The sequence below is a fragment of the Bos mutus genome, chromosome 20 (genome assembly GCF_027580195.1).
Source record: "Bos mutus isolate GX-2022 chromosome 20, NWIPB_WYAK_1.1, whole genome shotgun sequence".
Classification (NCBI taxonomy): Eukaryota; Metazoa; Chordata; class Mammalia; order Artiodactyla; family Bovidae; genus Bos; species Bos mutus.
In genome coordinates, this window is record NC_091636.1 from 12,259,165 (window position 1) to 12,270,914 (window position 11,750).

The 11,750-nt window shown below is 41.2% G+C and overlaps 1 protein-coding gene across 2 annotated transcripts in view; it reads left to right on the top strand.

Moving 5' to 3' along the window:
* ITGA2 (integrin subunit alpha 2) overlaps window positions 1-11,516 on the top strand; it is a 105,033-nt gene extending 93,517 nt beyond the window's left edge. Inside the window, exons 25-30 of one of the 2 annotated variants that reach the window (XM_005891149.2) lie at window positions 1,206-1,316; window positions 2,247-2,351; window positions 4,525-4,638; window positions 7,653-7,742; window positions 10,833-10,949; window positions 11,380-11,516. In XM_005891149.2, the coding sequence (XP_005891211.1) occupies window positions 1,206-1,316; window positions 2,247-2,351; window positions 4,525-4,638; window positions 7,653-7,742; window positions 10,833-10,949; window positions 11,380-11,460 (618 nt within the window). In that variant the 3' untranslated portion in view covers window positions 11,461-11,516. Of the gene's footprint in view, window positions 1-1,205; window positions 1,317-2,246; window positions 2,352-4,524; window positions 4,639-7,652; window positions 7,743-10,832; window positions 11,068-11,379 lie in introns of those variants that run through there. The other variant, XM_070357477.1, reaches the window with a different exon arrangement.
* The last annotated feature ends 234 nt before the right edge of the window (window positions 11,517-11,750 follow it).

Below are 11,750 nucleotides of genomic sequence, written 5' to 3' on the forward strand. Positions count from 1 at the left end.
TGAGAACCACAAAGATGGGCCATCAATAAATAAACAGCTGGGCTTTGTATTGATACATAGTTTTGTATCCAGGGTAAGGGATTATTGGTGTATTTTGAAAGCAAATATTGAATATTAATCAACAGAGTATTAACATAAAGCTACTACTGTGGACAGAAGTCTCTGCAATATAATACCAATTTATGCTTGGAAACCACTTCTGTTTGAGAAGCTCACCATTTGTATACAAATATTTACTTTGTACAGTCATGCTAAGTAGTATACAAAATATTTTTAAATCAATTTCTATTGGCTATTAATTGGTAATTATTAAAGTTTGTTTCCAGTTATATAAAGAGAAACGAATTTGTGAGAGATTATTTTATAATGACATTACATAAACTTTGTTAAATAAAAAGGAAAGAATCCATCTACCAGCCTGTCATTTTATTTTTGTACATATTCTACTAATCTGTCAAATGGTTACAACTCTATAATTTGGTGATAATTTATATTCTTTAAAAAGTCCTTAAAGGAATCTTGATTTGTGATCCAAATTGATGGAATTTACAAAATGTGCATGGTATTTGGCAGTTACTTGTTTAATGAAACATTTAGTCAATTAGTAGTAACAATAAAATAATATTCAAAGACATATAATAAGTATCAGCCTTTGTATGAAATGCTTTATACATGTTAACCCATTTAATTCCCAGATCAGTTATGAGATTGGTAGGATTATTATTCCTATGAGCGTTCTTTAAAATGTCTAACCCCAATAGGGTATGAGCCCTGAAAAACTAGGACAGACTTCCCACCAGTGAGAACAGAGGCTATACCTGTGCATGGCTACTGAGTTGCTGCCTATCTTTATTTTACAAATGAGAAAACTGAAGCATGAAGAGGTCAAGTATCTTGCCTAAGCCCCACTGCTATCAGGGGCAGAGTGGGACTTCATGCCCTGACAGGCCAAACCCACAGATGGCAGGTGTTTTTAACCATCTCCTAAGTCACAAATTATGTACCAGTCCAAATCATAGATGTTGAGATTTTAATGAGAGAGAAAACACAAGGACTCAAAGAGTCCATAAAGTAGTGACTCACTGTCATAGGAACTCAATCTAACTACTTAATAGTTGCCCATCATCAACCCTGAGGTTTTTGATCACTTTCCTTGCAATGTGCGTCTGATGTAGCAACAATCAGAATGTGTCCTTACTACACAGGTAACAACAGGAAGTGTTCCAGTAAGCATGGCATCTGTGATCATCCACATCCCTCAATACACCAAAGACAAGAACCCGCTGATGTACCTGACCGGGGTGCACACAGATCAGGTAAGGGCAGCCGAACTGCCTGTAAAATGCATGCTTCCCATGTGGGGACACCCCGAGGGGGTGATCATGCCTGCCCTCTTACAGACGAGGAACTGAAAAGATAATCCCTCTGCACCCTGGGTGCCAGTTAACTAGCAGTTAATTTCATATTAGAAGCAGGATATTGTCATCAGAAATGTCTGAGTCTAGGGATTTACAGATAGCAGAAATTATTATTAGCACCTCGTTCTGATCAGATGAAGATCTGACTGTGTCAGAGCCCTGTTTACAGAGAAGTTAGCTGGCTGGGAAGTGAGAGGTTGAACCCATGGTGGGAGAGTAATTGGGCCACACAGCTGCAGTCAGTAGCTTTGTTTCAAGCTCTCAGCCAGGGCTTTTGTCCAGTAGTTGTCCACCCTGGGTGCTCATTTAATCACCTGGGTCGTTTTTCGAATCTGTGTGATGCCAAGGCCTACCCCAGGCAATTGTACCAGAATCTCCAAGGCGAAGGCTGTAGCACTGGTGTTTTCCTTTAAGGGCCATCCAGGTAGTTCCGAGAGACTCTAGCCAAACCCCGTGATTAGCGCTTAGCTGATGCTACAGCAGCATTACTTCTGTGGTGTTCAGAGGTGACCACAGGGAAGCAAAAGCCTAAACTGTTCCACAGGAAAGAACCTGAGTGAAATCACTCATAGTCAGTTGTTATTGCAAATTTCTTTCATCACACATGGACTGTTAAAAACCGGTGCCATGCTGTCCAATCACATCAGAAGGACCTGAATACTTCAGAATTACAGTAGTGATGTACAGAAGTGTGGCCAGGTCAGCACAGTGAAGGGAATCCTGGGAGCCCTCCCCTGACCCAACATGGGACAACAGGATTTCCTAACAAGTTGAAAACATCATAAACCATCTTGCTTCCGAAGACCAATTTGATGTCCTTCTTTGTAGGCTGGTGACATCAGTTGCGAAGCCGAAATAAATCCACTGAAAATAGGACAGACGTCTTCTTCTGTATCTTTCAAGAGTGAAAATTTCCGGCACATAAAAGAATTGGTAAGGACAGGTTAATGGGGTGAAAATTTCCCTGGGTGATTCATTGTTTGTTTTACCTGGAAATTGAGGCACTTCTTTTTCCCTGCCACCACGGATGTGGGAGAACTTTCCTGTTTTGCCTTTGAAGGTCTGTGTGAATCAAGAAAATATACACTCAAATCCAGGGTATTGGCATTATCACTTATGCCATTATTATAATTTCATGAAATCAAAAGGACCCCATGTCAAACTAGTTTTGTGTCGTGCATGTTGGAAACACTGCAAAGAGCTGGGTGGGAGCTGGGCATGTATGCGAGGTAAAGCCTCTCTCACCTTCTCCACAGAATCACTGATGTCTTTATTGAGCTGTTAAATTTGACTGACAACCCTGCTCTGCTTTCCATATTTGATCAAATCCTGCTGTGCAGCTATATGCCACTTTCTTTGGGAAAGAGGCTTGTCTAGTGTCTAGCGTGGTGCTTGGCACATTATTAAGTATTCAAATACATAAACATTTAGCAAACAGTAAGATCAACTTCAGGGCTTCCCAGGGGGCTCGGTGGTAAAGAATCTGCCTGTCAAGCAGGAGACGTGGGTTCGATCCCTGGGTTGGGAAGATCCTCTGGAGAGGGAAATGACAGCCTACTCCAATATTCTTACCTGGAAAATCCTATGGACAGAGGAGCCGGTGGGCTGCAGTCCATAGAATCGTGACTTAGTGCACATGTACAAGATCAATGTCAGTTCTCCTCTATGAACAACGTGGAATTTCTCCTGTTTTCCTTTCATTGCAATTCTTTTGTTTCAGAAAGGATGGGAAAACAGGAAGCTAGGAGAATGAAACAGTTTCTTAAGTGACTATAGTGTAATTACAGTGTAAATGTGGTCTAAATCTGAACAGAGGTATGTAAAAATGCCCAGGAGAAACTCATCTCAGTGTATGCCAAAATATGATACCTCTTAGAAGTTTCCATATTTTTGTGAAAATGTTTGACTTTGTAAAAATGGCAACTTCCAATATAAAGCAAACGGAACACAAAAAACTACAAAGCAGAAACGAAAGTTCTTTAGAAATCTAACAGTTGACCACTTAACATTTACTGAGCATTCTTCTTTATAATCATTCATCTACAAATAGGCACATGTATACTGTTACATAAATGGACCAAGCTACCTTTTTTCATTGGCCCATATATCATAGATCTTTTAACAGGCTTTATTTTTACAGTGGTTTTAGGTTCACAGCAAAATGAGTTTAAATTACAGAAATTTCCCATATACCCTTGCCCCCACATACCCACAGCCTACCACACTATCAAATCCCCCCTACTGACACATCATAATTACCCAAAGTCCATGGTTTACAGTAGTTTTACTCTTGATGTATAGTCTATGAGTCTGGACAAATGGATAATGATGTGGATGCACAATGATGGCATACAGAATAGTTCACTGCCCGGAAGCTCCTTTGAGCTACACCTATTCATCCCTCTCTCCCCACTAACCCTTCCTTGTTAACCATTGATTCTTTTAATGACGACTTTTTTAAAATTCAAGGAAGGCATCTTTATCATGAGGTTACTAACTAAACTGTACTGAATTTTGTGTATATACACGAGAAAGTGAACATGTTAGTCACTGAGTAGTTGTCTGATTCTTTGCGACCGCAGGGACTGTAGCACACCAGGCTGTTCTATCCATTGGGATTCTCCAGGCAAGAATTCTGGAGTGGGTTGCCATTTCTTCCTCTAGGGGATCTTCCTGACCCAGGGATCCAACCCAGGTCTCCCACATTGCAGGCAGATTCTTTACCATCTGAGCCACCAGGGAAGCCCTTAGTGTATTCAGTAATAAACTAGTACACTGTTGATAAACATGAATTATTTATTTTTCTCTCTCATCAATAGTAGTGCAATAAATAGGCTTGCTGTATTTTTCTGCACTCATTTATGATTATTTCCTGAGGTCCTCCATACAGATGGGAAATGGCAGGGCAAAGGACGTGTACTTCTTACATTTTGAGGCAAAGTGCCAGAATCTCTAGAAGGGTTATATAATAATTACTCATAGTTCACGAGACTGCCAGTTTCCCTAGATCCTTCCCTGGGTTTTATGTCTTCGTAAAATTTTAGCATTTCTTCTTTTAAAGCTCATACTAACTTCTCTTCTTTTATCACTGACTCCAACCTGAAAGAACTGTAGAACCGCTTCATGCAGTAACATCACGTGCTGGCTGAGAGACCTTCAGGTGAAAGGAGAATACTTCCTTAATGTGTCCACGAGGATTTGGAATGGGACTTTCGCAGCAGTAAGTATCAGCTTAATTTACTGGGTTTATGGATAGCAAGGAAATGTAAAGCTTCGCTTTAAGTTCACACCCCTTGACAAAATTAGCATTCTGGCTAATGTCAGCTGTGCCCAGTGGCCCAGAGCAATCTTACCTTGGAAGTAATATGCTTCCATCCCTTTCCAAGGCTTGCCCAACCTGGCTGTGCCTCTGAATCCCCTGAGGTGCTTGCAAAGCTTCTGCTTCTTAGACCCCAGGCCAACCTACCACAGCAGAATCCCTGGAGTGGTGTCAGGATCCCCTCTGCTGTCTGGGGTGTGAGGGGCCACCTTCTCTATCTGTCTCCTCATGCTCTCCTCTGACCTTCTGGTCTCCTCTGCCACACCCAAATCAAAGCATGCACATCTCAGCCTCATTCCTGGCACCCCCAGGGGGCTGCTGATTGATCTCAGACCACCTGGAGGGTGAATCCGACCTAAGGATCTGTCTTCCTAGAGCCAGATAAACACTCTGCTCGCCTGTTCTTACTCCTTCTCTCATGAAGTCTCCAGTTTGCTTACAACTTTTTTTAAAGTCATTTCAATCTCATGAAAAGTTCAAAGAAAGTTCCAGAACAATGTCAGGGTGTTATTCCATCAGCAAGTGTGACTTGGCAGTAGTGATAGCTGCTTCCAATAGAGATTTCGGAAGCCAGAATTTCAGTCTGGCTCGGAAACTGGAAGGATGGACCAAGCTCTTTAAATCTGACTACATAAGCAGCGAGTTGTTCATTTTACTAACATTGGCTCTAAGGCAAAATAAAAATTAGTCTAAAATCTCCAAGGGGCCTTGCAGCTCTAGGTGATTTTAAAATGAATAAATCAGTCCTCAAGGTGCTTACCAACTGTATCCTATTCCCTATATTCTAACCACTTCGTGATCTCTCCAGCAGACCCCATTCTCTGCTGAGGAGTTTTATGTAACATTGGAGAATTAGCTCCCTCCAAACTTGTCCCTGGAACAAAAATATAAGCAATATTCTTGGATAAAGAAATAACAGAAGAGCTGTGAAAGGCAGGGGAAAATTTGCTAGAGAAGTGGAGGAGCGAGGAGTTGGGTTTTCTGCTTGTTTGCTTTTTAGTCGGTTTTCTCGCTAGTTGCTTTCAAGCCTTCAGGACGCTTCTAAATACTGTTAAGAGGCAAAGCACGCAGTTATGCCACCATCCCAGCTGCTGCAGATTGGTGCTGAGTTTTACCCATTGGATCTTGGCTCCTTGGATTTGAGGAACAAATGTTTTCATAGTAATCTTTGCCAGCTGGGAAGGAAAACCGTTGCAAATCAAAAGGCAATCACTCCAACTCTGTAAAATGCATTTGGTTTTTCTCAAGTTTGTTTAAAGCTACATCATTTTAACTGTAAGACTTTTTAAAGTACCTTCCCAAGGTTTTCAGAAGCAGCAGTTTCATTTATGGGAGCAAAATTTTGAAGCAGTGTATTATTTATGCTGAAAAACACTCATGGGAATTACTGTATATCAAGGCTTATACATCTTCCTCTTTCATGAAAGGTCAAATGTTTCTCCCCACCTTGTTTTCAGCTATTTCAACAGCCAAGTGGATGTTCAGACCACCTAGGAGACCCAGTCTGAAATAGGAATCCTATTTCCTGTATTAGGGCCCATTAATATACCACTTTTTGCCCTTTATCTGAGGCAGTGTAAGTCAGCATTTCAAAGTAATTTCATCACAAAGTGATTGCTCAGACCTCCAAATCAGTGGCATGTTGGCTGCTCTGGAAAAGGCTGAATGCTAGCAGGTGTGACTTCCCTCTCCTGAGCATGCATGGTACGCCCACCTCTACTTATCAGCCATGCAGGGGCTGTGCGCCTGTGTGAACGGCCAGACTCGGGAGGGCAGATATATCAGTGCTGTAAGGAAATGCTTTCACCTGTACTCTGCAGGGACTATGAAGTGAGCATTCACTAAACTGTTACTCCTTTTTAAATTTAAACCATTGTCAGTACTCTTAATGTTCCCCAAATAATGCATGTTTGAGGGACCAGTAATCAGGGTTAACTTCTGCTGCAGTCTTCCATTTTGAGAAAATTAAGAAGACTAATCAGAGACCGAGCCAGTGGAAAAGAAATAAATTGCTCACTTTTTGGATATGCATTCTCTTCTTCTGGCTCCCAGATATAGTTTAACAAATTACCTCATGGAGTATATTGAATCATGTGCCTGGTAACCAGAAAAACTCAATCCTAGTAGCCAGAGCATGGGAAGGCAGTTCTCAAATCCAGGCATTATATTTCATCTCAAAATAAGCATCAGTCCCGATATTTGATTACGGAGAAAACAACACAGTGGTAGTGCATAGCTTTTTCTGTAAGTGCATTCAGGAGCACATGCGAAACTATTTCATTTGTAGAGGTTACTAATGACATCAGCATAAATGTCCTTCCAAATGCCTACCCCAAATCCAATATTTTTGTAGAAATACTTAAGAAATCTGAAGTTATCACTGTTATATAGCACTGACATAAGGTTTAGGGTGTCTGCTACTGACATGTGTGGTCTTCAAACAGTATTATTTTATACATGTGTACCCAGAGGAAAAATTCTCTTTTTTAATCTGATTTTCTATTTCATTTTGTGACTTAGGCAAGCATAAAGTTTTCAATTTTCTCTCACGTCACAAACTTAAGTTTTTAAAAGCCTAAACTATGATCTTTCCCAATTAAAAACTTCAGTTCTAAACCTTTTTCACCCATTTTCAAGTTAAGAGTCGTCTAGAGAGACATTTTAACAAGCTGATATCTAGACCCCACCCGCCACGACTCAGTTTAATTTGCCACTGCAGGGCCCAGCCACCCACACAGCCTAAGTTTCTGTGTGGGGTCCTGTCATATCAGTGATTTAAGCACACAAAGATGTTTGAGTCTTCAGAGTTGGCATTTGCTCTAGTCACTTTCCACAAGGAAATAAATAATGGACATGTTGTTTTATGCATTAACTTCTGCTAGGATAAAAATATGCTCTTTATTCTTATGTTCCAGTCGACTTTCCAGACAGTACAGTTGACAGCAGCTGCAGAAATTGACACGTACAACCCTCAGATATACGTGATCGAAGAAAACACGGTGACGGTGAGTGCTCATATCCCTCCCTGTGGGTCGTGGAGTCTGGCATTCCATTTCTGACAGTTTATGGAACAGTCATTCTTCTCACTTACCTGTATATAGAACTATCTTAGTGAAACTCTAAAAGTCTAATGTTTATCATGTTGAGTTTTTTTTCTTTTTTCAGGCAAGGATTTATTAGGGCCCCTGCTTTAGCAGGGCTTCCCTGGTGGCTCAGAGGTTAAAGCGTCTGCCTGCAATGCAGGAGACCTGGGTTCGATCTCTGGGTCGGGAAGATCCCCTGGAGAAGGAAATGGTAACCCACTCCAGTATTCTTGCCTGGAGAATCCCATGGACAGAGAAGCCTGGTAGGCTACAGTCCACGGCGTCGCAAAGAGTCGGACACGACTGAGCGACTTCACTCACTCACTCACTCACTGCTTTAGCAGTTGGGGAGCAAGAATGAGTTAACAGATTCCCCTGCTTACTCGCCCCCTGAGAGGGGAGCTGTTTTTTTTTCTTATATGGGGTGAGGGTAGGGGGCTGTATCCAGGGGTCAGGCTGGAGGGGTGGCTCGGGTGGTTTGCCCACCCCTCTGCCAGTGCTGTGTGCAGGGGGCATGTTGAGCTTTTGACAAGGGTGTTTGCTGCTCTAAAAAGCCCAGCTGTGTACTTGCCCTACTCCATGTCCCCACATTGGCAAAGCTGGATCAGACATGATGATCCCACAGAAGGCAGGATGCAAGGGGTTCCATCTGGCTGTGGCCCCCTTCTCGCTGCTCCAGCCTCAACCAGCACCTCGGCTCCTCCTTGCTGCTCATGCTTTCACTAAGTAATCTACATCCTAGGCCATGAAGTCTAAGTCATGCTCGTTTGAATCATACGTAGTATTTCAGAGTATTTTTAAGTGCTGAAGCATGCTTAATAAATAAGGCATTTATTAGAGGGCTTTTTTTTTTTAAGTAGTACTCCTTACAGCTGACACTGACACTGTAAGACACATCCACTCATTAGATCTTCAGTCTAGAGAACTATAAATGCTTCTCTTGATTTAAAAAAATAAAGATTTGGCAAAGAAACATATGTTCACAGAAAACAGAGGTTCACTGTTACAAGAGCTGGCATGGGACGACCTTCCTTTGCACTGCTTAGAATATGCTGTTTAGGTATAGCGGGATTTCCATGCTCAGTTAATCTGCTGGCAGAGAACTGGGCATTTTCTTCCCAATGCTTTTGTTAGGAATTGGAAGCCAGTTCAAGACTCTGCCCCCAAGGCCAGCTTGGCAGCTGGCCTCAATCCACTGCTGCAGCCTATGGACTTGGCTAAAATGCCAATGGCCTTGTGAACCCTGGGCCTCTCAGTGCCTGCGAGTAGAGCTCACAGCACTGCCGTTCCACTATTGTCCCAACAAAAATGATTCCACACAGCATGCTTTTCTGCTTCTGGTTTAGGACTATCAGAGAAGGCCCACACCCTATCTTCAGGGGCTGGAGTGTGGAAAGACAGAAATGGAGCCAAAGGAAATGTGGGATTCAAAATCAGAGTGCTGTGAACTTAGCCTGCAGGGTTGGGGGAAGGAAATACTATACATATGTTAAAAGTTCATTTCAGAAAAATACAGTATTCAGACAATACCTGGACCTCTGCTGAAATCTTTAAGAAAGCTGCACTAAATAAATGTGTTAATGAAAAGTTTAAATTAACATCAATGAACCTTTTGGGAGATTTTTCTTTCCATGGTTTTCTCTGCTCAATACTGATAATAGAGGCCAACTACTACTTGTGCCTATAAAAATATATTTTTTAATTCAAATACTATTTTAAATAATTTTTAAATAGTTTTTGGAATCCAAAGAATAAACTGACCTATCCCTATACGTAGACGAATGATTCTTAGATTTGAATTCTAAGCCTGCTTAAAAATCTGATACAAAAATCTTGTACTCATGGTTCCCTAAAGATCCGTGGAGGCTGGATTAGGACGTTCTAAAATAGAAGTAGGGATATGACGGCCAATACACAGTGAACTATATGAATTTAGTTATTTTATTCCTAAATTTACAAAGTTTTATTTTAGCTCTTCAAAATCCAAATTAGAAGAACTATAGTCACCAAAAAACCAGACTAAAATTTAGCCCAACTCATAAATTCTTTGGTGAAAAGCAGCTCATCTCTCATTGTAATTCAGTGTTAAATGTAAGTAAGTTAGTTAGGTTTTCTCCTCTCATTTGGTTCCAAAATGTAACTCTTTTAAGAATATTCTTTGTGGAGGAAATGGTTGTGATTCTTTCTCCAATTAAAAAAAAAAAAAAAAAAAAACCAGAGCATTACTGTTAGAACTTACAGCAGCCATGCTGATGCTGTGGTTTAGTAGCTAAGTCATGTCCAACTCTTTGCAACTCCATGGACTGTAGCCCACCAGGCTTCTCTGTTCATGGAATTCTCCAGGCAAGAATACTGAAGTGGGTTGCCATTTCCTTCTCCAGATCTTCCCAACCCAGGGATTGGCAGGTGGATTCTTTACCACTGAGCCACCAGGGAAGCCCAAAGTCACAAAGACTGCCAGAAAGTGGACATTAAGAATCACGCATAGCCTCAAGGGCAATTTATCACTGAAAATGTCAGCTTGAGTCTTGAGATATTACTTCTACTTGTTAACAACTCATTATCAAGTAATCTTGAGTGAGAGTAAGTGAAATCAACATTTTAGGAACCCAATACAAAATTGTTGTTTAATCACAAGGGATTTGGGTGGTTAATTTGTTGACTTCCCTCCCCAAGACTGGGTTCCAAATGCTTTCACTTGAGTGGGTGTCAGAAACTGAAGTTCCCATTTCATAAATGATTAAAGCATCTGAGATCGTCAGAGATGACATGCCTGCTAAGCACTGATGCATTTAAAGGAAGAAAAGGGGAAGACTTGCGTGCTGCCTTGCCTGTATTTGCAGGCGCATTTCCTCGAGATTCTACTTCACAGTGTTTAACTAAGGATTGTGATCGTGAGGAAATCACATCCCCTTTCTAGAGCATCACTTTTAAGATTAGAGGATTTGACTAGACCATCTTACTTTTTTCCTAGTGCTAAAATTAACAATTGTTTTGTATATACACTTACAGATTCCCCTTACGATAATGAAACCCCATGAGAAAGTTGAAGTACCGACTGGAGTGATAGTAGGAAGTGTAATCGCTGGAATCCTTTTGCTATTAGCTCTAGTTGCAATTTTATGGAAGGTAAGAACTGTTTCGTATTTTAAAATGAGGGTCCTAAAGACCTCTGCCAATTTCCTTATTACAGAGCAACCCTACATTTTATATTGTAAGAAAAAAGTAAATGCAAGTTAGCTTGCAAATTCTCACTCATGTTTTTGAAAACAATCAGTAAGGATTTTATCTCCAGTGGTCTTGATCCCTTTCCCCCAACCCTCCTTTCGTGCTGACCCTGAATGTTTTGTTCAGCTGCAAATAAGTAGACCCTGAAATTTTTAACTTTATGCAATTCATTCAACTCTGGATATCAATCTCCTCGTTGAAGGGCTGATGCTAGGTCAGTATTCTGCACAGCCACCTCTCTGGAGCACCCCGCTCTCTGGGGGCCAGGGCTTGGGTCTGGGTCTTATACAAAATTAGCCACAAGTGGTAACATTTTTACATCATCTTACAGCTTGGATTCTTCAAAAGAAAATATGAAAAAATGGCCAAAAATCCAGATGAAACTGATGAGACCACAGAACTCAACAGCTGAATCACCCAGCAGCTCCCACCATAGTGGGTAGCAGCAGCAGTACCGCCAGAGGTTACTATTCACATGAATGGATTTTTTTTTTTAATACCAGGGTAACTTAATAATGTAATAATTAAAACAGAACTGCAGGTCAGTTTGGAAAGAAATTGTGAGGGGATTGGGAGGGCAGGGGTACAAAGGGTAAAAGACTTATTTTATATGGAGGAAAAAGTGCTCTTTACCGCTGGCTGGTCCAGAGTACATTATCATGTACATTGTATCTGAAGCATGACATGTTTCCAAACAGGAGA